Below are 13,594 nucleotides of genomic sequence, written 5' to 3' on the forward strand. Positions count from 1 at the left end.
TGCACTCCGGATCTAGGCAGTTCAATTGCTCTAAGGACACGGGCAGAATCGGCGTGACTGCAGACGACTGCTATAGTTAACGGCTACGAGTTAACTTGACTAGACCCTCTCCGTAGCATTGTCTCGTGGCCACCATGGTATGTGAAAGCCTTGTAGGTACGGCACGGCGTGCCTAGGTGACTCGAGCGCTCGGTGGCAGCGCGAACGAAGAGCTATTGCCACGTGAGGAACACAGTGGCTTATTCGACCAACGCCACAGAAGTCTGGGGTAGGCCTATGGCGAAACCCCCCGCAGTTTCGCTCGAAACAATATACCCGTCTTAATTATTCAGTTTGCGTAATGAGTAGTACCAACGGACGGCATGGCATATTTATTTGTCAAGCATGGGAAATGTTGGCAACAAGTACACTTCGTCGCCCCGTCTCCTTAACATCAAGTTCTTAGAGGACATACCCTGTTTCTCTGCCGCTGTCATAGCGCTCTGGCCAGCCTTTCTTCACGGACCGGAAGTCCCATAACGCGGTGTAAACGATATGCGAATTGCACATTTTAAAATTTCCGCGCAAGACGAGTGGGCCAAACAGACCTTTTAATTAGAGACCATGCAAGGTTTTGAACTGGCAAGCTCTTCGCGTTGCCCAGGTCGTGGTATCGACTGAAGCGTGGATGAGGAGCGCGATGGCTTGTCGCCAACGAGGGGCTTTAAGAACGAGACAGCCCAGCTGCGAGCACTGCCAACGATACTGATCAGAAAGAGAAGCAGCGGTGTTTTCGAACAGAGTAGAGCCGTCATCCATCTCGGAGTCGTTTATAAGTTTCGTGACCTGCCAAGTCGGGTAGATGGTCGACTTTTATTCGCAGTGTGGTAGGGCTTCTGAGTAAGAAATTGGCCTCGCCCGGAGATACGGGAGTTGTACTTGAGAGATGTTCTTTGATTTGCAACGGTATCCACAGCTAAAGGATCCACGTGTGTAGTCTTGGTGCTGTTCGCGGTCGTGCATCTGTCACAGCTCGCGGGTTGCTTCGCAGTGGTGAACATAATTTATTTCTCTTTTTTCTTCCGCTTCTCATGTCCCGTTTCTCTAGTTGGAATGAGAAGTGAGCGCGACCTCATTTTTTTATTGAAATGAAAATAAAACGAATAGACGTAGTCACATTATAATGGTGATGGCTACACCTTTTCTCATAGCGTAAACAACAATATAAATATAATATGTAAGAAAGTGAGAGGAAATCACGTCATACGGTCAGAAATCCACAGCACAGTCCTATACAATTATGAACGTAACAATATAAAAGTCAAATACAAGTTGCACCACAGTGAGTTTGTAAACAAAGTCACAAACACAACACAAATGGCCGTGATGTAGACTGCGATGAGCATATCAACAGGTGAGGAATCACACACTGTTAAAATAATCCACGCACATCTCATTGTACTTATGCACGTGCACCCACGCACGTAGGGCACGCACGCGCACGCGAGCAAGAATATATGAACGACAGGTTCGCCGAAATAGAAAAGTGAATTTATTTGTAATTCAGGCGCACGAACTGAAATTGACGAGTGCACCGGAAATTTACCAACCCCAAGCTTTCACTGCAGTCCTCAGCTTCAAGTTGGATCCATAGGCGGAGAAGAAAATAAGCGTTATCGCATGATTCCTGGCCCGTGTGGTTTTGCTCAAGAAAGCGTTCGCATGCATGCGTGGGTACGTATGTACATACGTATTTATGTACGCACACGCACAGGCATGCATGTATGCAGAAGGAAGCCATTGTGCCGCCCTCGTTGGCAGTTGCCCAGCCTGCTCCTTCCTCGTTTCCCTCTGTGCATTGTACGTGTGTCTTCGCATCAAATAGTAATGATAATACACGCATACATGAATACTGCATGCATACATGCGTACACGCACACATACATACTTGCAGTAATGCAATGAAGAAGAAACGTTGTGCCCGCATAAGCACGAAACCATTGCTCGCCTCTTCAGAATTTCTCCATTCATGTAAATATGTGCATAAAAAAATGCGCCTAAATTTGCCATTCAGTGTGGTGAGTCCACTTTCGCCCACGAAGGACAGCTGCGCAATATTCGGGTGACCGAGTTGTTTTCGAGTGCCTCTTTATCATACAACGCGGTTCATCTGTTTATGTGCGTTCCTGTTACCCGAACTCCTACTTCAATGCTTCCTATAGTTATGGCAATGCCTTGGTTCCACATCTGTTTACGTGCGTTCCTTTTCCCGAACGCCCCTTTAATGCTTTCTATAGTTACGGCAGTGTCTTCGTTCTACTGTGGGCGCCTTTCGTGCCTTCGTTAGAATACTTGTGCGACGTATACACCAGACCACGGCCGTGGGATAGCGGCGTTTGCGCATTCCTCGCGATGTTGTGATTTCGCTCTTTTTGGCCCGATGCCCGTGCGTTTCCGAGATTCGTCACCCACGTCGCTTTTCGGTGGTTGAGAGCGCTTGGCGAGTCTCCGTGGGCTGTTTATTCGACGCATACGTTAGCAACGCGGCTCGCTGTCTTACATGCATAGGACTTTTGGTTAGTACTCTGCATTCCTTGAACCTGAGGCATTTGGGTTCTTTTTAATTCGTTGGGATACATTAAGATGCAGTTCATTAGAATGAAGTTTTAATGAAACTAAGACCGTCAGAAGCAAAGGGTACGGTGTACGAACCAGACACTTTTCTTTCTTTCGCCCTTTCTTTTCAACACTCAACCCACTTCCCTGCGTAAGGTAAGAAACCGGGTTTTTGAAGACTGCAACCCGTTAGAAGAGATATCGCAGGAGGGGCTGCGTGGGACAATATATGGAGCGTCATAGCAAACAGACACGTAAGAAAACTGCAGTTTAAGGAGACTTCGACTGCCCGTTCGGAGCCTTTGAGGCCGATGCTTTTGGTATATTTTAATGCGTAATGATAAATTCGAATGCAATGCATTCAATGCATTGCATGCAAGTGAATAAAACTTTTAGTAAGATCAAGTAAACCCATTATCATGGTGCGCATCTAGCTTGCTTTGTATTTAGTATGTACCACGTACCAAGGTTATTAGTATACACGAGGGTATTAGTGATATGTACCAAATACGCACAGGGGCGTCGTGCGGTTTGCTCACTTTTTAATGCACCGTATAAGAATCGCTGTTGATTATTTCGAGCTCTGTCATCGTCCCAGGGCGATGATAATTAACGATGATTTATTTGCATCCCCTTCGAAATGGGGCAGGGATAAACAGTCACCTAGCCTGCTTGATTTGGTCAGGCATGCTGAACATGGTTTTCATTCTGGCGTTTTTGTATGCATCTCCTTAAAATTTCCTTTTCTGTTCCTCAAAACAACTCCACCTACCTTGTACCACTACACATGCCTGTAACAGATCCGGTCGTATAAATCTCTTCCCTGCTTTCTCTCCACCAATACTCGAAACGTCTCACGCTTATCTCGAGCGCCAACTGGTTGTTGCTTCCGTACACTGAAACACAATCAGTACAAGAAAGCTCCGCTTATGGTAATGCCACACTACCATCTCAATGTTACAGGGAAAGCTATACTATCTGTTTGATGTGCGTGCTATATGTTTAGAGCATCTACGTCTACACGCTCCAGTTCTCTCCTTTGTTCCATATTTTTTTTTTTCGTACGTGTGCTTTTTTCGGACTGCTTCCATAAACAAGACACTGGCGATGGTCTGTGCGCGTTTCGGGGCGAAAATATGACGACGTTGGGATGAACCGCGAAGAAATAAACGAACGAGCCACGTGCGGTAGTAAACAATGGCTCGCAGACGCAGTCCCGTGTTTGCAGGGAATATTTCCAGGAAACGGCGCGCGGTGCCTGGCACTTTTTTTTTATCGCGACCTCCCGGATACACAAACGGCAACATTACGCGCTGGACCAGATCATTCTTCATTATGCTCTGAGCGGGGTTACAAACAACGAAGTATAGTGGCTTTTGTAGAATGATTTTGTTAAGGTATTATGTATATACTTTTTAGGAACTTTGGAAGCGTGTTTTTTGTAACCGACGATGGACATGTTTCACTGTGCGTTCTTTCTTTTAATCCCAATACGGAGAGCTCTGCGATTTCATCAGTGTGAACGTTGGCACGATGTCGCTTTGTTGCATAAGTGTGGACCTAGCGTGAGCTAATAAGTAGAACAGAGGCACCGAGTGAGTGCTTCGAGAAAGAACAACAACAACAACAACAACAACAACAACAACAACAACAACAACAACAACAACAACAACAACAACAACAACAACAACAACAACAACAACAACAACAACAACGACGACGACGACGACGACGACGACGACGACGACAACGACAACGACGACGACGACGACGACGACGACGACGACGACGACGACGACGACGACAACAACAACAACAACGACAACAACAACAACAACAACACCTTTCTGTTTGGTTCTTACATGCGGTACCTAAACGAACGGATTACTTGTACTACTTAACGTGTTAGTACTGTAGCACGGTAGCACTTGTTGGTACACACCATGGATCCTGCTCTAGACGGAATCCAAACTTCGCGGTTGTGTGTTCTTTTTTTCGCCGATGCTGCATTCTTTTAGGTTTTCATGCCGACAGTGGATATTTACTTCCGGTAAAGTACCGCGACAACAAATACCAGGCGCGTGTGCTTATGTGTTTCGAAACAGTAACTGAAGTTGTTAAATTGCGTGTGGCTGGCAGGACGAACATAAGGAAGCGCTGTCTCAAGGCGAAGTGCACTGTCGTTACACTAGCGTTTCTAACACAACACGTTCTTAAAGCCCAGTGCGAGAAAAAACAAAAATAACTGTAGCACCAGCGCGTTTCGAAACTTGTGACGCATCCTGCAGAATTCCTTGCAAGTGAATATTCTTTGCGAACTCGCCAGCTCCGATTGATAAAATGTAGCATGTCACTTAGTTATTAGATTAGAGTAATTAGAAAAATTTGTCCGCATATTCGAGCAATCCAGTTCAAAATGATGTGCACCCGTTGTATGTCTGTACTCATATTTAAGTGCACGTTAAAGAATCGCGGGTGGTCCAAATTAATCCGAAGTCCTCCACTGCGGCGTCACTCATAATCAAATGGTGGCTTTGGCACGCAAAACACCATATTTTAATTTTTGTTACATGCCACTGCTGAGAACCAGCCTACCAGATCATTTTTTACATTGCAATTCACTGCATCAAAACACGTGTGCTTACCTTTATTACACTCAGCATTGCTTCTTCTGTTGAAATCGCTTCTTACGACGTACACGTGAACTTAAGTTATTAATGCTAGCTCTTTTCTCTTGTAAAGGGGACACTTTACAAAAGACACACGCACTGGGTTCGTAATCTTGTCGTAGGTTCTCCCACAAAAAAGAAGCGTCGTTATTCATATTCTCCCGGTGTGGATTCTATTTTCCGGGCTCAAACACTACCCGGGCATTTGTTTATGAGATTCTGGGAACTGAGCTGGTGCATTTTTCTTCTTCTTCGTAATCCGAGTCCCATTTCATCGCCGTCGGCAAACAATGCCCGCTTCTAAGATTTATGGTTGTGTAGGGGGAAGAAAATAGTGCTTTCTAATGTTTGTAAAGAAGGTCCATGCCGGAAATGGAACTCGTTGCGAGGGAGATTAAATTATATTAGATTACCCTTTTTTTTTCTTCGCTAGCGTGTTCCAGTTTGGATTCGTACGTTGTATACTGCTTATCTCTACTTACTGTGTGAAAAGAAAAAAGGAGACTCGAGTTATATAGAGGCACTACTGACTACCTTTAATTAAAAGTCCACGATGGCGCTTGGGACATAAGGTACAGTGCGCCTGTAAAAAAAGTTTTCCCAACGAAGCTTCGTAGTACGTAAAACATCTTTTTGAGAACTCGCATTACGAATGCCGACTACGGGTACCCCGTTGTCAAGGCATTGGTTTGCAATCTGGACGTGATCTTTCCCTACGGAAGGGCGCTTTTAATTTACCGCAGTGATTTCAACGCTTGCATTTATCAGACAGAAAACGCGAAGAGCTATCAGCTACATCGTTTTGAAAAATCACGTTGTTTGAAAGGACCAAGCAAAGCGAGCAGCAAGCCGGCTCCTGAGTAATTTGGACCACCTGGGGTTTCGTAACGTGCACCCATTACTGGCACACAAGCATTTTTTTTTTGCATTCTGCTTTCCCCATTGGAATGCAGATGCCGCAACCAGTATCGAGCCCACGTAATTTCGAGCTGAGGAACGCAATGACATAGTGACTCGGTTACCAAGACGGGCAGGCATTCAATCGCTATGCTGCTAAACGCAATGCCAGGAACACTTTTAGAGTGTTTAATTGAGAGCTTCACGAAGTGTTAGCTTCACATAGATTACAAAATATGCGTCAGACCTGGAGATTTTTCTTCCATTGCATACTGAGTGTAATTTCTAGAGGCTATATTGGAAGCAACTAGTAAGCAGAGTGCAGCTCAGGTGTTTCAGCTCTTTCTTCTCGTGACGTCAACTTCTCTCAATCTTCATTTTGGACCTTCATTAGACGTCCTTTCATCCCTGTCCTGCCGTCTCTTTCAGAACACTTCCATCACCCAACTTTTTTTTCTTGTCGGCGTTTTTTCTATAGCGAACGAGTTGAGGTGGGCGAGGGAAGATAAGAAGAAATAATAAAGCCCGAGGCGCCGGAAACTTAGTCAATATGCCTAGTCGAGGAACTAGCTAGAAAAAATAAAGAAAAGCTTGATGTGCGAATGACGTGCATACATTCACTGCGGAGTTGAGTGAGGCGTTTTAACCGCAATATCCAGCACGTACCACGGTGGAGAAGAAAGTCCAGGAAAAAGAAAAAAAAAGAACGAAGATGTACTTTTTCATTTTTTTTTAGCAAAGTATGGACGACTACCAAACTTCGTAGAGACGAGAGAGTACCAGTAGTCCACGTCTGTCACGACCCTTTTCGAGAAGGGAGAAAAAGGAAAAACAAGAAAGAAAGAAAAGAAAGAAGAAAAGTGATAGATAGATCGATATAAATAAATATAATATAAGTAAACGGATTAAAGCGTTTGTTTTCTTGATACGGGGATTATGTATGGTCGTTTCTCCATTGAGAACGCATTTTCTAACTTTAGTCCCTTGAAAGATGGTTCCTATTAATCCCTGTCACCCCGTCGTCATGCAGAATTTTTCTCCGGCATAAGCGCCCACAAAAGGAGGGTATTGAGAATGGAAATTCGGGACTCATCCGAATCGTCCAGCGCGCTGCACATATCTATTTCTTTATTCCTGTCGAGCTTCATATTTTTCTTGATTTCTCTGCGTACATAGAAAAAGAAAAAGGAAGCACGCTTTGGTGCTTGCACGAATGCGCATCTATAATATTATAGCCCCCCCCCCTCCCCCCCCCTCGCACGGCGAGGGAGGCCACCGCAACGACTCAACGACGTTACTATCGTCGAAGCTCCTTCGCTAGATTGCTGTCATATATTTACGAGAAACGAATGTGGCGTCTATGTGTTCGTTTGTTCAATCCGTCATGTCTGAATTCCCTAATTTATCCGTGGACAGTTTCGAGAGTCTCGCTTCGTGCGGCTCAAGGCAGTCGATTTTCTCGTAAAAGTCCGTTCAGCTCGAGGCGGGTAGCACACACACTATTCGATGATAATAAGCAGTGGGGAACTAAATTAACATTTTCATGGGGCGTATGGTGATATCAATGGTAACAGATATAAAGAGCATCGCCAGAAAATTAGAAATATAGAAATGGAGAGTTTTTGAAGATGTGCGATGTGTGAATGGTCGAATATATGTAAGAAGCGCTGACTGTGAATATGGCCTATTTTAATTTGTGCGCATGATGCAAGATATGAAAAGACTGAAGGGAAATCGATTATTCCTGATGTTTCAGCTTGGATTTTAAGTGATTATAAATGGCAGAGTTAATAGAGAATGAACGACCAAATTGTTTTTGAGAGGGGGAGAGGGGGTTGTCACTACGTCTTTCACGTATAGACGTATGTGGGATAATGGTGTTCTAGTTAAAACTTATCTAGCACCGAATGTTTTTGCAGAGTTGATGAGTGTTAACTGTCATAGCAATGCTGGCACGAAGACAGTGCCGGCTATAGCTTTTCAGGTAACAAACATAGGTGCACATAGCACGTCACGCAGCATCGGAAAGGTAAGAAAAGAAACACATTATAAATTGACCTGATCATAAATGCAAAAAGCTCAAAATGTCGCAAGCACCATATGTGCATTATAAGTACACGTAATGGAATAGGAGAAAAAATATTGGCACAAATGACTGCTTCTGAATGTAAAGGTAAACGTCAAGCGTACGATCCATACCTACAATGAAGCTTTCATCGTGGAAAAATTGCGTGCGCTTCTTATCGTAGTTATTGGACTACAAACTCGTTAGGAGCAACAACAGCTTGTTTTTCAAAATTAACTTTTGGGGACAGTCCCAAGAGTTGATTCACTCAATGCTTATCGATCAAGTCCTTAACAAAAAAAAAATGCAAGCGTTTTTATTAACAACCCAAAGCTAACCTCACGCCATTTTTACTGCTTCTTCCGTCATACATCCAGCAGTCCAAAGTTGTGTATTGTGTTATTTTTATGTCCAGGAGGTTTTCATATATATATATATATATATATATATATATATATATATATATATATATAGACATATATATGTATATATATATTTGTTTTATTGGTTTTGTTCTAGTTTTTAGTCACCACGCATGTTTTTTTGAGCTCTGCAAATTTTGTTTTGGGTAAAGCAATATTGAGATGTGTCTAAACGGGAAACGGGAAACGGGGTGGTGGGGAGCGGGTGGTAAGGTGGGAGTCTAGGACTTCGGAGGCGTTAAAGCAGTCCCCTAGGCTGGTTTTCTGAATAAAGATAAAGGAAAAGCCTCATCACGTGATCCTGTACTGTTGTTGCCTGCCCCCCCCCCCCCCCCCACCACACACACGCACACACACACACTATTCTTACACTAGACTTGTCCATAAGAGAAAATTCCAGCCAATCCTGAAGCTGGACGTATTGCTGCTAAAGTCCGTCGACCAGTGGCAAAGATTCCATGGAGACGAGACGCTTTGTGATTTGAGCCCTGGTTCACTTACTGACCTTAAAGTGTTCGCAAAATATTTAAAGAGCTTCTACAAAGTAATCAACGCTGCAGGACGCCTTTCTGTTTATGTTCTAGTATTTGATTCAACAATGAGGGTAATGGTACCGAGAAAGGGGTTTACGTATGACCTTATCTTACAAGTGGCAGGGAAATGACAATACAAACCCAGAAGCACAGTGCAGGTAGAGAGAAACTAGCCATGAAATTACACAGGTGAAACATCGAGAGTGCAACCAAACACGATGTGAAGGAAATGTCGTCACTGGTAATTGAAAAAACGTATACCCATAAAACGATATGTAAAAGGATCCAGTAAGCCCATCGTTTGCCGCAGTGGTTCGAAGAGCACCGGGCTACTTTCCCAACGTGGGAAGAAGGGCATTCGAAACAACGCCTTTCTCCTTCTAAATTTTCTAACGTTGCTTGCATGTCCTGTACGAAGAGGCCTAAAATAATTTAGTTGTAATAAATATTGGTCTTTGTTAACTCGTGTCCCGGAAAAAAAAGTAAAAAAAAAAATTAGTCACTGTTTTTAAGGAATTCCCGTAAGATTTTTCCTGTTTAATTTCCTTTAGCTTTTGATACGCTGAATTAACGAGTGTAGTTTGTCAAACAAATATTAGCAAAGTAAGCATCGTGACCCCTACAGATATTAAAGTTTTTCTTTCTGTCTTGAGTGATGTAACATACAGCCAAGAAAATGCGATGCCGTTCGCTACGTCACTGCTTTAATTTTTGCTGTAACCACAATCTCTACGCAGGGCAAAAAGCAATCTCGTATTTCATGGTTACATTTTGGAGAGAGTTGAGTATTTCAAGATAAGTTGTCATAGTATGTGAAAGGTTCATTACACGGCGACATGGGCATGGGCTGCACTAACGCAGGCTTCGATAATTGTAGTAATCTTGCACATAATTTGCTTTGGAATAACCGACACTTAAGGGTACCTAGGATGCTAGAGTAATGTGCTAATTTAAAATGTCAGTGAATTAAAGCGTCATGATGAGAGCGTTCAATATCGATTTTTGTCGAGGTTTTTGTCTGTACCGGCTTTAGCAGCGCAGAAATTCGGATGGAATCGGTTATCATTCGATTGAGTGCGATTGACGTCGATTTGTCAGGAGATTTAATCAAGGCTAAATTTGCAAAGCCATGTTAATTTAATCCCTCCCCCCCAACAAAAAATAAAACAAAACAAGAAAAGTTCACCGCTGTATACTTATTTTTGGTTAGGACAGTAACTAACATTACAGATGTCACTCTTATACAAAAAATAATAATGACAAATGTTTATGCACAAAACTTTATGCATTGACTTTGGCAGGACATTTTTCACAAACAATTCATTAATTCTTGCCAAGCTTTCCCTGACCAGTTTAGTGAGGAGTCAGTGAGGAGTCTAATATTAGACTTACACCTTCATGTTAGCTGCTTCCGTGTCAAACTATCACGCGACATAAACGCTAGAAAAACGAAAAGAAGAAAAGCGTTTTTTTTTTGGTCGGTGTGTTCTCGTGACGTCATACGTCTTTCCCAGTACCACGCAATCCACGTTAGCTCAAACAAAGCAAAAAAAAATATTTTTAACGGAACTAAGAGGCCAGACACTCACCTATTTTGACAAAGGATCGAATTTGATCGTTGTATTCCGACAGAAGTGACGCGGACTCTCGGCTGTTTTCTCGAGACAGGCGACGCGAGTTGCGCTTCAGGTATCGCGTGAGCACTTCCACGGCCGCCATGTTGCACGCTTCGTATCGTCTGCTGGAGTCGAGCGCAGACGACGCACTTGGAAGAACGGAAGTAGACGACGATGTTGTCTCTCCAAAGAAACACGAACGGTGGTGACTAGCGGTCCGGACTTATTCACCGAATGATTCACCCCGAACCGCTCTACGAACAGTCTCAGCCACACACACACGCACACACACGACGTAGAAGCGCAGAACGCGCCTCCACTAGACGCTTTCACACCGCTGCGCAACTCCGGTCCAGACACTGGGTCGCCGGAGCAGCCATGCTGGAGGTCGCAAGCCGCGCGCGCCGCGCTAGCAGACGACGACCTCTCTTATGTTCGTAGTGGAGCACGTTACCTTGGCTGGCGACTATGTGTTCCGAGCACAGAGCTATGTAGCTTTGAAAACGGTGTCAAGATTGCCCAGTCGAGGCCGCTCGAACAGCTTAGGCGTCACCGCGGAGAGGCTGAGGACAACACAACCTTTGACATTTCGAAGCGGGTCTGTTGTTAGGGCCCTAACAGCAGTTGTCAGTGCACGTCTAAAACGAGGCGAGCTTTTCCAGGTTTCCCTTTGTATATTAAGCTGGCGCATGAAGGTCTACGACACGTTTATAGCGAAACTTCGCCATTTTAGCGCGTCAGTCAACATCTCGGAAATTCAAAAGCTTCACCACCTCACCATGGCAACAGGGTTTCAGCAGACTTTGCTATTTGACACAGACTACCGAAACAATTCACACACTCGTCGTCGCTGAAAGGTGCCGCAAGGCTTCAGGTAACGTTTTACACAGTGCTGTCTTCTAAAGCTGGCAGCAGCAGCCGTGATTATGGCTTCCAATCGGGAAAGACGCATCGGCGCTTCCTGGAGTTGAGTATCGCGGGGCTAGGGACTTGGGCATAACGACAGCTTCTTATGCACGCAGTTCCACCGGTGAGAAAGGAACGTCATCATTCCAGAGCTGCGCAGGCTTCCAGCAGGCGCACGTACGTCGGAAACGGGTATCATCCGTCCAATGCAATGATAGCACACGGGCCTCTTTGTTTGCTTCGAACCGACACCACCTTCGCTCCCAAGAGAAAGCACTTCAGCCGAGTTCACTACTGGACAAAACTGAGATATGGTCCCAACAGAGGGCCAGTCAAAATATCGAAGCGCATCCGCCACATAGGACTGACACGACGAGCACCACTGCCTCACTAACACGCATCTGGAAAGGTGGCGAGGGAGGGTGGGCTTGCACCTACGATCAGTCGCGCACACTAAACTGAGAGCTCTCCGCAGGGGCGTCCCATCCGGCGAACGCGACATTCCCGACTCGAGTCTGAACCCCCCTTCTCTCCTTCATCGACTTTGCGAGGGTAAACGAGCGGGGAGACCTGCCTTTGACCGACTTTCGAGGGAGATGGCCCAGCGGGGGCCACAGGAGGCGTCGGTCGGGGCGCGGCACGTTTTTGGCAGCTTCGCAACTCTTGCTGGGGGTCCCGTAGGCAGCCAAGAGCACCGTCGCGCATAACAAAATAAAGAATGAAAAGGAAAAGAAGAAGCGATTTCGTTTGGTTCTCTTTTCTTTTTGTTTCTAACCGCGATAGTGGCGTGGCCCACACCCCAGTGGCCTCACCCTCTTGCACCCCTCACCTCCGCTTCTTCCTACTAGGCGCCCCCTCACCGTATTCTCTTCCCGGTTAGTTTTTGTTGCTGCCTCTCTCGCCTGCCTCCCGCCGCGCAGTGGGGCTGCGAGCCGACACCATTTTGCCGGTGCTTCTTTGTTTTTGTTTTTCGTCTGCTGTTTGAAAGAAGGCTCGAGTGATCGTTTGCTTTCAGGATCGTAGCGTTGCGTCTGCGGCGTCCGTCCTGTCTGGTTCAGAGATCTGTACTGCTTGTTTTGTTCTTCGCGACCAAACAAGCCCCGCAGCATTCCCCCCCTTCTCCGCCCGGTGTCTCCGGCTCTAAATAAGTGACATTGAAGAAGAATGGTGGAAGTTAGATGTTCATAAACTCTAGTCAAGGTCGCCCGCACACTTCGGTGTAGAGGGATAAACGAGAGAGCTGGAGCCTCTGAGGCTTGGGCTTTAAGCAAAGCAAACAATAACCGGTAGAAAGTAAATGAAGACAAATGAAAAGAAATTATGCGCATGACGGTAGTCGCGACGAAAGTAATGAACATTATGGTTTTCCTTCCTTTCATGAGATGCGACAGGCGCTCAAAGGGTGAGCGGTATAATAACGACTCGTGGAAACGAAAGGAAGAAAAAAAAAAAAGACGGCAAGGACTATCCGAAGCATGGAAACAGGAAGTGCTGCGCGCAAGAGCCATAAACAATTCGTAAAGGCACGCCTTGCGGTGCGTTGTGTAAATAAACGTACAACACGTGCAGGCGAGGCCTTCGCCGCTGCCGGCGCGAGAAAATAAACAAAGAGATGAGAAATATAGCCCCACAAAAATGCCGAGTCACATTATCCTAGTGGTTGCGCTGGCCGCTGGTCACTTAAAGTAAATAAATAGATCCAAAACGAGGTATACGCCGTACACATTTCCTGTGTGACATTTGTTTTTTCTTCTTTCTTTTTTAGAAGGTTCGGTTAATATGCTGGTGCTTCTATTACAGTTCTTGCGGAACTATGACAATGCAATGGCATTTCAGCTTTATGGCACATCATGAGACGATGCATAAGTTTGTATGTAGGTGTGCAGTGATA

General features: G+C 45.1%; 2 protein-coding genes across 7 annotated transcripts in view; one reads left to right on the forward strand and one right to left on the reverse strand.

Annotated features, from left to right (window-relative positions):
- The window catches only part of Stacl (SH3 and cysteine-rich domain-containing protein), a 167,245-nt gene extending 155,043 nt beyond the window's left edge, over positions 1-12,202 (reverse strand). For 2 of the 5 annotated variants that reach the window (XM_070524922.1, XM_070524918.1), the window contains exon 1: positions 10,771-12,202. In XM_070524922.1, the coding sequence (XP_070381023.1) occupies positions 10,771-10,900 (130 nt within the window). In that variant the 5' untranslated portion in view covers positions 10,901-12,202. The remainder of the gene's footprint in view (positions 1-10,770) is intronic. The other 3 variants (XM_070524919.1, XM_065437889.1, XM_065437894.1) reach the window with 2 other exon arrangements.
- Positions 1-13,594, forward strand: part of LOC135906551 (uncharacterized) — a 478,731-nt gene that overhangs the window by 93,958 nt on the left and 371,179 nt on the right. The window lies entirely within an intron of this gene.

This window comes from Dermacentor albipictus, chromosome 9 (genome assembly GCF_038994185.2).
Source record: "Dermacentor albipictus isolate Rhodes 1998 colony chromosome 9, USDA_Dalb.pri_finalv2, whole genome shotgun sequence".
NCBI classification, from domain to species: Eukaryota; Metazoa; Arthropoda; class Arachnida; order Ixodida; family Ixodidae; genus Dermacentor; species Dermacentor albipictus.